At 25.6% G+C, this 15580-nt stretch overlaps 1 protein-coding gene across 1 annotated transcript in view; it reads left to right on the plus strand.

Moving 5' to 3' along the window:
• LOC142324456 (nucleolysin TIAR-like) overlaps nucleotides 1-14173 on the plus strand; it is a 1191620-nt gene extending 1177447 nt beyond the window's left edge. Inside the window, exon 11 of the mRNA XM_075365284.1 lies at nucleotides 14075-14173. Within this exon, the coding sequence (XP_075221399.1) occupies nucleotides 14075-14119 (45 nt within the window). The 3' untranslated portion in view covers nucleotides 14120-14173. The remainder of the gene's footprint in view (nucleotides 1-14074) is intronic.
• The last annotated feature ends 1407 nt before the right edge of the window (nucleotides 14174-15580 follow it).

Consider the following 15580-nt stretch of genomic DNA (forward strand, 5'->3'; position numbering starts at 1 on the left):
ATTTGTTATTTTAAAAGTTTGATTTTATAAATATTAATTTTTTTAGAATAGTTGTGGATTTCGTGGTATTTTGTTACGTATTAATATTCAGTACTACAGAAATGTAAACAAGTTACATCAAACTAATACCGGTTTTTACAAAATTTTCTAACCAGTTTAGCCTATAATAAATATTTTAATCTACAACTTTTCATTGAAAAGTTGCTTTTTCATGAAAAAGCAAAATAGCTGCTATTTTACTAAGTAGGGAATGAAGTGAGATGCTTTTTTATTTCAACAGTTCAATTTCAAACGATTATTTATTTTTGAAACAAGGGAAAATTGAAAATTCTTCGTATTTATCAGTACATTAGCCGGTTGTTTATCTTATGTAATGAATTTAAAATTTAATAAACATGCTTCATAATTATTGTAAAATTTGATTTTTATAATATAATTTTAGTTTATTTTCCAAAATGAAGATAATTTTTCAGTTCAAAATCAAAATATAAAAATATACATTAAGCATGTTTGGAGAATGGAGGAGTATAGTTGGCATAGGAGAATGTTGGAATGGACCGTAGGAGAGTGGAGGAGACGTGGACGACCTCCAAAGCAATGGATTCTGGAATGATGAAGGAACTACCTCCAAGGCAGTAGATATCTGGAATGATGAAGGCGATTGAGAGAAGGAATTTGGAGGAGGAAAGTTTACGGGATAGAAGAGTTTTGAGGTTGGGATGTGGGAGATGGCCTTTACAGCTGTTTACAGTGTTTACAGCTGTAAACACTCACCTAAAAGAAGAAATAATAATAATGTTAAATATTTCGTGTTAAGAAGAATGATTTTGTTTTTAATTTTGTGTAAAAATAATTCGCTAGTTAGGGTTTAGATTTTCGTTGCTGTATTTATTTTTTAATACTAAATTAAAATTACCCCCGAGAAGATTCTTTTTAAGTGTTACTTCGTCTCCTTTGTAATAATAATTATTTTTAATTATTGTCTCTGATGTATAGTTACGTAAAATATTTATTTGTGATAAAATGTGTATTATTTGAAAGATTTTCTGTTACTGAAAATCTGTGAGGATCAAAAAACATTCAAACTGGGTCAGGATAATGATAAACGATTAATAATTACTAAGCAGTTAAAGAATTTCAGAATTTTTTCGTTTTTATAGAATTTGAAAAGTAATCAAAAACTACTTTTTTAAATTTTATTCTATAATTATCTTCAGCATTTTGAGATGAATATCATAAATGAAATTGCGTAGATTTAAAAGAGTAATCGGGTAACAAAATAATATAACTCTATATTTGTTTAGCTATTCTAAAGTAAAATATTAAGCTATAACCACTCCAACAGAGAATTAACACGACTTGTACACTATACAAGGCTCTGAGAAAGCTGTGTTTTTGAACTTTGCAAACAAAATTCAAACAGTATTGCAAACAGTACACTTATGAAAGGGTATTAGACATATACATTAAAAGGTCCACGCTTGAATCTTATCCGTAATCACCGAAAACATCCCAAATAAAGATATCGCTACTGGTAGTTTACTCGTAGAATTTCATTTGTTTTATGTATACTTTTAGAATGTTGATTAACACTAAACCCTCTATGATTAGCATTCTTTTAAGTTACAGAATACTTTTTAATATTATGTCGTTTTCTAGATTACACAACTCACTACCACTGATGTGCGCTACTTTAAACCCGTTTCAAAAAATAGATAAGAGGAATGATTTGTCAAAGTATGGATCGTTAAAAAAAATTAAACTCCTCTGTGGGTCTTACTTATACAGTTGACATTATCCACCTTATCTTAACTTCTTACTACACTTTCCCTACGCTCCGTTTCCCAACTGAAATGTTAGACTAAAAATACTTTCCCTATGCAAGCACATATTTACATATTTTATTCATTTTAATTTGTGTTACGTTTCCAAGTTTTTCTGCAATATTAAAAATGAAACATTTTTAACTCTCATTAACTCTCTTAAGTTTCGTTACGTAGAAAGTTTATCTTATGCTTGGATAAATAAAAACATTTTTTTTTTTAATTTAATTTTTACTCATAGTACCGTATCTCATTCACTAGTTCGATAGACTGAACTCGCCTTAGAAATATATGTTTCCACATTTATTACATAAGTTGTAAATTGGTAAATAATAAAATAATTTTATTTCTGTGAAAAATTAAGTCAAGGGCTATGTATAATGTTTTAATATAACTTAGATGTAGTTGGCCACATGCATATAAACGTTTTACAAAAATAAAAGATTTTCAATCGAATTTTTTTTATAAGTTATTTACCTCATCTCTTATTATTTTTAGATTACTTTGACCATTATAAAATTATTTAAGTAATTTTAATCGACAAACTTCATCGATATTTCAGAAGAATTTGAAATTTAAGAACAATAAGAAAATTCTGGCCTGTAATTTTGTTTAAAAAATATAGAAAATATCAAAATAATATTCATTTTGTTGATTTTTATCAATTTTTAATAAAAACTTTGTAAATTATTTTACTTGCGCCAGCAAATTTTGTACCATTGGTTAATTGATATTTTCAGTAGGGGTCATTTCTCACCAAAGTAGTAATTTTTTGAAATTAAATTATATTATATTATTCTCGTTTGCGTACCCCACAGTTGAATTCCGTAAATCTAAATCGGTTTCAAGACCGCTTAGTATAACAGTTGCTTGTTTTACAATCATAGTTGCAACCCCTTGCCAAGCTGAATCCTCATTATCAGACGGCGATCCAGATGCATTCGTTGGTATCGCACGCTATTAACATGCGGGATGTTAACACCATTAAGTTGAACTTACGGGCAGTTACCTCCTCCTCATCGCAATCGTAGACTTAGCTGGATTAACCTTCATCTTTTGTCTAGCAAGTCATTTGTTAATTAGATCCAACACAGTTCTTAGTTTAGCTGAAGCTGCGATGCGATCAGCATCCATAGCCAGAATTGCCGTTTCATTCGCAATTTGATGTCCTCTAGAGTCCGGAGGTCCGCAATAAAGACTGAGTATAGAACCGCCCCAGAACAGAGCCCTGAGAAACACTCGACCCAGTATCAAATAATATAAGTCGAATTGATGGACAGGAATAACACGCCCTTCCTCCGAAATCGCCCATACACTCAGAAGAAGTAATCTTTCCAGTTCCTTCGATTGAATAAGTTAGAGGTTTACCGTCCTGTATGAAGCTACATCATGAGCCGGTTTACCAGGTTTCAGAACCGCTACCATCTGCGACACCTTCCATTCCGTTCGGAAGCTCGTAGTTCAAAGAATACCATTACAGAGATGTGTTATCTGCTGATAACCTTGAATAGAAGCACATAAAGCATTTTTTTAGTTATCAAATCACAACCGGGAGCTTTCTTTCAATTACTTCCTCTCCTGATTACTCGCAGAAGGTTTCAAAGAGGATAGAGGAATGAGGTCGTAACCCCTCGTTCACAGGAAACAGAGGTTTCTCAAGTACACTCATAGGAATTGGGTTGCTAAGGAATTCGATCGTTTCTTCCTCACCATACCCTCGCAAGTCAAAAGGCTAAAACACCTTTTCAAGATTCCTTGCGAATACGTCAGCTTTCTCACTGAGGCTTCAAGCCCTATCCAATGTTTTCAAAGATGGTAACGATGGTGGTGATCTATTGTATTTCTTCATGGCCTTCCATAGTGAATAATCATCCTTTTGCAAAGGGGGGAGATTCTTAAGGATTTCTAAATATCTCATTTTTAATAAGCCTGAACAGCCGTTTTAATCTGCGATTAATAATAAAATGACTGCAATACATAGTTGTATAAATTTCATTCCTAGGTAATTACCATTTCTTAATTCACAGTTTTGAAATAATCATGGATGAAAATGGATTTTTTTTTTCATTGTTTTATATATATGCAAACAGTCGTGTATGACACGATACAAAAATATGAATATCAAAGTCCTTTATACAAAAATCCTTGATTGTACGAATTGGTCATTTTCATTAGCATTATATTCTGCTTATGTTAGAAAAAATAAATTTAAATATTATCTTCAAAAAGTAACTTAAAAAGATGTTAATATTTATATTATTCAGATAAAAACTTTCTTAATACTTTGATTACAGACATAATGTATAATATTATACAATTATTTTTCTTCCGAGGATTTTCAAAAATTGCAGGGTAACAATTACGGCTGTTCATTATTCTTTTGTACATTTCATGCAATAAATAGAATTCATTTAAGTGAAAAATGTATTTTTATCACGATTTACATGATAATTAAATAATAATTATTAAAAGATTTTTTTTAAAGAATTTTAAAGTGCATTTCATAAATAACGTATAATTGTATATTTTTGAAAATATATTTTATTATTACACATGCTAATTCACTTGAATTATCGGTAATTAGGTCTCATACTAAATAACCAACTGCTTTCTGGTTCATGCAGTATAATTTCAAGCCCAACGTTGAAATACAAGGAACATTTTCATCACAACAAACATTTTTTATGATATTTCTAATAATAATTTAATTCTAAAAATATAAAAATGACTTATATTCGCTTATTAAATGCATTCAAGAAATTATACATATTCATTTACATAATAGTAAAATTATTATTAATCTTACTTATATTTTATTTGTAAATGAAAACTAAAATGTAATACTATTTATCCTTCGCACTAATAAAAATATTACTACAACACAGTATAATTTTATATATATGAAACTTCGTGAAAACTGATGTTTTTAGTTAGATTAATATAAATATTTTATCGTTTTTGCCGTATAAAAAAACCAAACTCCTTTTAAATACACAGAACTCGGTTTTAGTTAATATAATATTAACTGACATTTTTCCTTCGTTTTTAGCCTGACCAACCGAAACATTTTTTCATATCCAGAGCCACATTGATCTCTAAGATCACCTTAAATATAAATTTATTTTATATTGAATTATTGTAACAGAATAAATAAAACTAACAAAAAATAAAATAAAAAATAATCCATATTAGTTATTAAATTTGTTATTATTTAAAAACATAAAGATATACTTTTAATTAATGAAAAAAAAATTATAAATAAGTAATTATACTTCAATTAAAATAAAGTACCTAAATGTTTTATGAATTTTAAAAATTTGAAAACGGCCAAAATATAATACTTAAATGAGATTTTAAAAAATGAATTTATTTAAAACGAAATGAAAAATTTATCTTTACGTATAATCAGAAATCTCATAAAAACTCGTATTTTTATCAGCAGTAACATTATACCATTAACATTATAAGTTATATATTTATGTAACTAAAAATAAATTCACTTTTTTTTTAAGTAACTACAATAAAGGCAACATCATTATACTTTTAACATAATATTCCTTTGGAAAAAAAATTTATAATATGGTTTTTTAAATTATTTATGTTAATGCGCAACCATAAGATTATATTATATCTTTTCTTTTCTTCTCTTTATATAATAAATATGAATTATTTTGAAACAACTCTAATAAGTATTTTTTCGGTTTTTTTTTTATTACTAAATATGTTCTTAAAATTTACTATGTAAAACTTACATTTTACATTGTTTAGCTTTTAAGCCAACTTATTTTTTATATGTAAAAGAAAATATTAATTCATGAAAAAATATTGCATTTTAATAAATGTATTTAATAATTTGTTATTACAATTATTTTTTATACTTAAAACTAATTGAAACTGTATAAAAATTTATATTGAAGAGTGTTCTTTGAATTATTAAATAATTTTAAATTAAGTTGTATAAAAGTAACTTTATATCTTCGCCCGGATGAAGTTTTTAGAATTACTTATTCTACTCTCAAACATACAATGTTTTAGTGTATCCATTACTTAAAAATTCCCGTTTTTTTATTAATTTTTAATGAACTGTATGACAATTTTTATATACTATTTGAATATGTACCAGGCATTAATTAAAAATATAAATTCTCAAGAGTGCTGCTATTTAAATATTTAAAATTTCTTTTTAAAATGTTTATCAACTTTTCGAATAAAATTATGGTATTACATTCGGCAACAGAGTGAGAAAGGGGGAGGGTGTAAATAGATTTTCTTTATGTTTTGAGGTATGAGTAGTACGAAAATACCATTCATTTAATTTGGGATTTTCTTATATATTTATAAGCCTACGTATAAAATTTTGCGGCTCATAAAATAAATCTGCATCAATTTAATTAAAATTTAGATATCCTGTAGTAGTGTATTTGAAGTTGTGCATGTGAAAATTTGATGAAGCTTATTCGAGTCGTTCTTGAGTTACGTTCAATTTAACGTCGAAAAAATTTGATCGGTACAAGTTAGAAGCTTGATTCGTTATGATGCTACAAGTTGGAACGTTGATATCTCTTTATCTGTGATATTTATTGTTAACAATATTAAACCAAATTAATATATATATATATATATATATATATATATATATATATATATATATATGTTAAATCCAATTTATATTAAAGAAAGGTCTGTCTTACGTAAAACTGCGGAAGTTTTTGTTTGTAAATGTTTTCTTAAAAACTGTAAAAACCTGTAAATCTTTAAAAAAAACTGTATTCCAATAAAAGTTATTATTAGACTTTAAAAAATACATTTCATTTCTGATTAAGTAATAACAGTAACCTCGCCGATTTCTTATTCGGTGGAGAATTAAGTTTCTTTGAAAAGGATTTGATGTTGTAAGAACAATTACAACAAGAAAACTTGGAAAAATTTGTTGGATTAGAATCCAATAAAGTTTAAATATGTAAGCGTAAACAGATGTTTCAAATTTATATTAAACAAAATAATTACATTGTTATACTAGTTTACAAGCATTCCTGCATTCACAAAAAGTTACTGTATGTTGCGCAAATTGGGCTACGGGAGAGATTGGGCCTCTTTTTTTTTTAGAACGACGATGATGTTACTGTTATGATGATTGCTATTCGTTATCGTACGATATTCGAGAATCTTCTGTTAATTTTTGAAAATATGGACGTAGAAGATATATGGTTCCAAAGACATGGAAGATATGCGTATGGTCAGACCATACAATAGTATTGTGCGACTTACCACATAGTACGTGAAAACATCGAATTTTTGCTGATCAGATTTTTAGGTCGTATAATCTCTCGTTTTTGAAAATCAAGAGCTGGCCAGCAAGGTAGTGCGATCTGACATCTTGGAAATGCTTATGTGAAGTTTTATGAAAAGTAAAATGTTTGCGAATAAGCCATAAACATTCCTACAGTTAAAGAACAAATTCGCCGTTGTATTGAAGAAACTGACTTGCAGTCGTTTGAATATGTACGTGAAAATTTATTTAAAAGAGTGAACAATACCTTGAAGCTATGCAGTAATTTGACTGACATATTATTTCAAATTTAACCCTCTACATTGTACTTTATATTACAAAAAAATTACTAAATTTTGTTGACAGAAAACTGTTTTTTCCTAATTAAAACACCGGGCCTTATTGGACAATTTTTAGTTCCAATTTACTACAGGAGACTACTACATTTACTATAGAAACAATATTGCTAAATATTTTCAATAGAAAATAGAAGTATGGCAAATTTTAATAGCCAAAATTTATAAAAAACATTTTTAACACTAAAAAAAAATCTAGCTAAAATATTTTCTTATATTTTAATATTAAAAATCTTATGTGGATACCATATGACTTCCTTGTACGCCTATTAAATTACATATACACTTTTTTTTAAATGAAAAGTAGGCAAAATTTTATTTCATTAATAACTTCGAATATTTTTTTTATTGATAAATCAATATATTTAAATTTAAGAAAAAGTTAAAGAAAAATGAAATGAAATTTGATTCGAACCGATGTGCTTTCCCCGTGTAAGATCCAAATACTACATTAATTACAATTTTATTTGGCTATAACCCTGAACCAATGAAAATAAGTACCACTTATGAGATATTGTTGAAAAGCTCTCAATGAGGGCTTATTACTACAGTTAAGAAAAAGTCAAAAATCCATTTTTTTTTTAGATTTAAACTTTTTTGGACATTTTTGGTCTAGTCGATTGCAATAAAAAGGGGATGTGCACAACTAGATGTTACAGCAATCCTAAATCCAAAATGTCAACATCCTACGGCTAATCATTTTTTAGTTATGCGATATATATACGTACGTACGTACAGACATCACGCCTAACTAGTCAGAATAGATTCAGGGATGGTAAAAATGGATATTTCCGTTGAAATCTGAAAACCAAAATTTTTCGCGATCGTAATACTTCGTACAAGGAAGTAAAAATCGTTTATTATTGACACAGATAATAAGGTCTTAATATTTCTAAAACTTAGATTAATTTTTACTAAAAGCTAAAGCCTGTTGTAAGTTACAAATAAATATATATATATATATATATATATATATATATATATATATATATATATATATATAAAAGTTAAGTTATATATTAAAAAACGAATTTTTATTTATCGAAAACTTTTATCTTATTGCATGTCACTTCTGAAAAATAACAGATTTTATTTTTTCGGATTTGTTGTGTTTTTGTAAATTATCATTAATTAGTTTTATTGCATGCTTATTGTGGATAGTTAAATTGCATTTGTATGATTTTTGAATTTGTATGTATTTTTCCTTATTATTACAACCTTTGTAGTACACAATTTTGCTTGTTGTTCATGCTATTGTATTTAATTATGTACTTTGTTGTTATTCATTCATCTTTGCTTTGTTCTGCAATTGCAAGAATTGTAGCAGCTATTTATTGTGTTTTTGCTTGTTGTATTATTGTTATTATAACTATTAATAAAATTATTATTATGATAGTTTAATTATTAGTCATTAGTTTTCTCAATAATCAATAAATCTGGATGATAATTTTTTTATTTACTTTAATTTTCTTTTTCATAGATTCGTATCCATGTTTGTTAATAAAAATAACGGAACAATATAATTAATGTTCAGAATAATTTAATTTAATTTTTCATATTTTCTACGAGTTTAATTTTTCATTGAACTTTCGTTAGCGTGTATGTTGTAGATAAAGATTTAGTTTTTGTTTTTATTTATTTTTGTAGATTGTGTCATTATTTCAAGGTTATTTATATCATTCCGTGAAATTCCAGTGCTGATTTTTTTCCCATTTTAACATATTTCATATAATTCAGTTTTGATTCATGAAATATCTTTTGTATACAGTTTGTTTTTTAAATCGTAGTTTTTTATTTTGTAATTTTCTACATTCTGCGGTAGCAGAATATTATATCTGTATAATAGAGTATTTTATCTGTTCTTGCTGAAAAATAAGTGGGGAGTTATGGTAATTTGATAAATTGTTATAATATACAACAGGAAAGTATTACTGCTGCCTAAAATGTACCCATCTTGAATTTGATATTTCTTGATATATTGAGTCCACCAATTCCAAAATAATAAAATGTTGGTTACAGAATTATATGGGTATATGGTTAGTTATATGGGTTTTTAAACTGCCAATGGTTTTGTTATTATTAGGAAAATTAATTATGCTATCACTGAGTATATTTAAAGCCACGTTTATCTCAAAGAGGTTATTAGTGAGACTTTTAGCTTAACAAAAAATAATCAAAGGAAATGTTATTAAATTTAAAAACTCTGTAACTCGTAAAAATTTGAGTTTCGTCAACATTTCCTATTTAATTTACTTCAACATTTTAATTGGTGTTGAAATTAAATTAAATAAAAATAAAAATATATATATATATTTTTTTTATCTGAATAAATCGTTGTCATACTCGTACTAGGAATAATTTTCAACCTTAATTTGAATATTGGATAGAAATATAGAATGTAAATGTTTTACTTGTAATTTTATTTGCCCAAATAGCTCACAATAATGTGAGGTACCATCATTGCTTTATACCTTAGGAAAGAGTTTAGCATAGGGTTGAACTGTTTTTAACTTTTAGTTGTTCAGTAAATCATTCTAGAACACTTTTCTCTTGATAAAAATATAAGGAGATAAGAAAAAGATGAAATTAAGGTCGTTGGACTAACAAAATGTTTACTTTATCATTCGTGGAAGATTTAATTTCAGTTTTTTTATAAATGCCAAACTAATTTCTAAATTTAAAAAAGTTCCCTGGTATATTTTATCCCATATATAAAACTTGAAAATAAAATTTCAGCAATGCGTGTTTCCTAAAAAAAAAGATTTTTAGATAATTTGAAAGATTAGATAATAACAAGATTTTCAGATTCAACCAGTAGTCTGAATACACAATATCAACCATCATTAGGTCTATTTTTTCATTTCCTTACATGAAAAAAACAATAAAATGAAATTAAGTGCTAATATTATGTAAAAATTACGAAGATTTGAGAAGAAAATTATTTTTCTAGTTCTTTGTTCTTTTGTATGTAATATTGGATCGTTTAACGCGTTGATGATTGAATTTTACATTTAATGTAAAGAGATTTGATAAACAACTTAAGGATGAAGCGATCATTTTGAAAACGTTTGTTACTTTAATGAACTAGTCGGTAGGATTATAAAATATTTTTTGCGTAATTATATTTACTAATAACTCCCATTCAAAGTTTGCAACAGAATTGTAAAGTTTGTGATTAACTAATATAACAGTACTTAATTAAGCTTAAATTTAATAACAATTTACCTCTATTAAACAAATTGGATGCAAATGTTATAAAAAAAGAACAGTTTTATCGATAGATGTGACATTACATTAGTAATTTTATATATTTTAATCTCTGAATACATTCAGAATTACGTTGAGTAATTCAGTATATTACTGATCATGAATTATTATACTACATATAAATATTACATCAAAGAACTCTTGTTTCGACAAATAGTAGTATATTGTAGCCTACCATTTGCTTAATCATTAAACTTAATCCCGCTTTCGGTAACCAATATTATAATTATATTGTTTTACACTCTTTTTTTCTCTTTGCATTGTTTTTATAATTTACTCGTATTTATAAATAAATAATTTTAAAAAGGTAAATTTATCATTTATAAGCTCTTTGATATTTTAAATATATATATTAAAAAATGAAGTTAAAAAAAAACTGAATCACCCACATCCACAGAAATTGTAGAAAACTGTTTTTATATTTTTTAAAAAATTGTTACTTATCCATTAACAATGATTTTAAATTTCTGTTTATATAATTTTTTTTTTCTTTTTGTAAATTTATTGGTTGATAAATTATTCTATTATTCCCTTAGAAAACATACGTAACATCATGTTTACATAATTTAAAAATTACGTTAATTTTGCGGAAGTTAAATAATGTAATAATTTAAAAATGATAAATATATTTTTTATTTATAAAAATAAACAAACACAATAAAAGTGGGATAAATTTAGTAAAATTCATAAGATATTGCCAGTAAGTTCTAATGTTAAAAAGTGTAAAATAAGAAATTGGTTGAATTCCCAACTTATGCTTGACACTTTTTATCAGTTATTATTTATCTTAATAATTTCATTACCTAAAATCTTACATAAAGATACTATAAATGATAAAAATACCACTAAATCAACTTTATCTTCGTGATCCATAATTTTTACTTACTTAAGAATTTTTAATTTAGAAAACTAAAATATATATATAGATCTAAATATACAGAAAAGATGAAATATAACTAAACCAAATACGTGGTATTACATCAATGATTCTTTATAGTAATTTTACCTAGAAAATCATTAAGCTTCTACTTCTTGTAATTTTTTCGTGTAAATAGTAAAAAAATTATGTGAGATATATATATATATATATATATATCAAATATTCGCACTTTAATTTAGGGAGATTTTCCCTGCCACATATTAGCATTTTGCGTATGTTACACTTAAAACAAAAAGAATATATTAAACCCATAATACTGAAAAATAAAATTTTTCTTTACTACAAAACTATAATTTATTTAAATCACAGTTTTCTAAATTATATATATATATATATATATATATATATATATAGAGAGAGAGAGAGAGAGAGTATATCTCAAGATGCCTTTTATAACAAAATAAAAAGTTATAATACGGGTATAAAATACAAAACACTGATCTTTTGTAATATTTTATTATAAATTATTATAAATTATTGTTTATTATTTTTTATATATTATTACTTGTCTTTTTAATTCAAATTCTGTCTGATAGTAGATTCGTAGTTTTTTTTTTATTGACTTTCACCGACTTGAGTTAAAAAATGATAAAATCTGTCTCGTTTGTTGGTGACTAGAATTCATAGATAAAATGAGCTGAAATTCTTAAAAGTATATGCCAGGTAAATTTCTTTGATATGTGGGATTTATCTCGTTTCTATAAGAATTTTCTATGATGTTCACATGGTAGCCATAATATATTTCGTTATTGTACGCCGCAGTTTTTGAGTAGATACGAAGTGACTAATTTCGTGTATTTTAATTTTCGAAGTGAAAAATTAGACGCTGTAAAAGCCTAAACTGTATTTTACTGAAAATAAATCTGATTAGAATCCTTTACTATGTGGTGAAAGTTAGGCGAAGAATAGACATAAAATAAAAATTTGTCTATTATTTAACCGCTTTAATATAAAATTTTATTACTAATTTTAAGTAAAAGATTTTTATAACGTCATAAAAGTAATTATAATATTGTATGATATTAATAACAGGAAAATATTTCAAAATATCCTGTTGAAAATATTTTATTACAAGATTCCATTTCTAATTATCAAGGAATTTCTCTACCCATTTACTTACGTTCTTTTTTCCAAACATAATATCATAAATTCCGATCTTTGTTGTCGAGTGGTAGCGTCTCGGCCGTTCATCCAGAGGTCCCGGGTTCAAATCCCTGTCAGGAATAGCATTTTTCATATGCTACAAAATTCCATTTCCATATTTTTCGTACAAACTTTAAAACTTCTGTGTAATTTCATCATCAGAAAATAAATAAATAAATGAAGAAAAATGACTCATCGTAAAATAAACAATGTCACTATAATTTCAATTTTATAATTTTTTTTCAAAATAGTTACATTTTTACTAAATGAACTGACTAAACGGAAAAACGACTATAATTGTACTCATGAAAGAGAAAATGTGTTCATTACTAGAAATATTTAGTACATAATTTATCACGTTTTCATCTCGTGTAGTAGCGAGCGTAATAAGAGCAAATTCTAGTACAATGAAGCTGGAAATCTCCGCCGACTACATCTGCGCAATGTATATTTTACGTATATCACACATCAATTCTGCCGATGCTAGTTTTTTTTTTTTCAGCATAAGGTTTATAGGTTTTGTTCTTTATCTTTAAATTACAGTATTACCCCCATCTTTGGTAGTGTACAGTAATTGATCACACTAACGCTTGTTAATTCGTACATATACAAATAATAATCGTATATCTTATTTTACGATAGTTCATTTGTTAGTATTTCCAGATGCAGTAGTCCTTCCTTTCATAGTTTTCTTTTACTTGATAATTTAATCTTTCCTTCCCAAATTCTTTTGTAAATAAATTCTAAATCAAAATTTTTATTTATTAAAAATGTAATTTTATGAAACACATTCTAATACTTTAATCAAATCCAGATTTATTGATTATATTGTATGTAAGCCTAAATGTTGACAGGAGCTCATTGAATGGCTTAGAGTGATAAGCACATTTATTAATGAGTTTTTCATTCATTTTATTTATTTATCTGTTTATTTTGTTTATGAAATAGCACATTCACCATGTAATTTGTATTTTTTCATCTTATTTTTATTTATTTCTTTTGTTTTAATCATTATATTATGGTAGTAATGAAATTAATTATTAAATAGATCACATATAATTATTTATAATACACGCAGTTTATATATTATTACATAAATTTATTTATCAAGATCAATAAAATCAATGTTGCTGTGCATGATTATGTTGTTATTACATGGTAGGGAATAGTAAAGATGTACTGAAATGAGACATATTATCATACTTTACTGTTCCTTTACCATTTTAGTCAGTGTGGTTAATGACGGTACCGTTATTACGTCATTTGTTTGTCACAGCTGGCTGATGAAGACTGGCTGGCACCACCCAGCCTACTTGTCTGATGGTAACATCGAGTACCTACAACAAACAACAATCGCAATCAGCCCTGTTTCTCCCACTTATTTTATTATGTATCTATTTATATCAGTTTATTTATATTATTATTACTATTATTATTATTAAAAAAATACAAAATTATTGTTATGTTGCATTTTTATTTAAATTATTTTATAATTATATAAAAAAAAAAAAAATGTTAAAAAAAATTAAATATCGATAAAAAAAAAGTTTTTTCAAAATTATTGTAATTTTTAAACTCGAAAGTCTTTCAAGACCCTGTCAAACAATCAGAATTAAATTAATTGCTTCGTGATGTAGAATGAAGCAAATTTTTATTATGTTTATATAGAGTTTACTATTATTTTATTTTTTATTTATTAGTTTTTTTTTTAATTTTTTCTTGGTTTTTGTTTTACTCATTAGTCCTTCTAATAATAAGAATTCAACGGTTGATGTTTTATTTTAAAACGTTTTTCAAAATTATTTTGTTTTTATACTCTAACTGAAAAAATTTTATTAAAGTAGCTAACAAGTTTTAAAAATTAATTTAAAAAAAGAACCTTTTAAAACGCTAAGAATATATGTTTAACATGGGTTTAGTTAAATGAAATTTTGTTACAAATTTTTAATTTATTTTCACTAAAACGTGTGTCAGAATTTTAACGAAACATAATCACTGGGATTTAAATTTCTATTTGTCTTCTGTTCGTATTCTAATATTTTTGTATAATTCATAATTTCAATTAGCTATAGCGATATATTTTTATCAATAAGTTTCCTTTTTATAAAGTTTGAATACGTTCCGTTACAGAAATAATAATTCTGTGACAGAAATATTTATTTTTATTTTACTTTGTGATTATTTATTAAATAAAAAAAGAACCAATGCGGCAATTTTATCTAAGGATTTTTTTTATTAATGTTTTGCTACCAAAAAAAATATATACATAAATAAATTTTCATAGCTGCATAAATATGCCTTCTTGATAGTTAAGTTAAATAATAAAAAATAAACTACGTAATTTTACAAATCCAAACTATATAATATAATTTTTTTATTAGCATATACCTTAAAAAAAATAACTTCAAAAACAAAATTTCCAAAAGATTTAAACGAAATTTGGCCTTTTTCAATTTTTATAGAATAAAAATATATATGTTTTCTTAACGATAATTTATACGATTTATTTTGAATTATTCTAATAATCTGAATTTTATCTATTTTATTTCCTAGTTTAAAAAGTTTTTTAAGTAAGGTTATGTCACTTTACTTTAAAAAAAAAAAAAACATTTTTTCTTACGTAAACTTCTTCTTTTATAGTAAAGCAAAAATCAGATCAATAATAATAAATTTCTAAGTACTAGGTATCACAAAACTAACTTTAAAAAATTGTACACTTTTAAATTACTGTTCGTTTAAATCACTTTTTGCTAAAAATATTCTGAAAATTTTAAATCACCTA

The sequence above is a fragment of the Lycorma delicatula genome, chromosome 5 (genome assembly GCF_047948215.1).
Source record: "Lycorma delicatula isolate Av1 chromosome 5, ASM4794821v1, whole genome shotgun sequence".
In the NCBI taxonomy this organism is placed as follows: domain Eukaryota; kingdom Metazoa; phylum Arthropoda; class Insecta; order Hemiptera; family Fulgoridae; genus Lycorma; species Lycorma delicatula.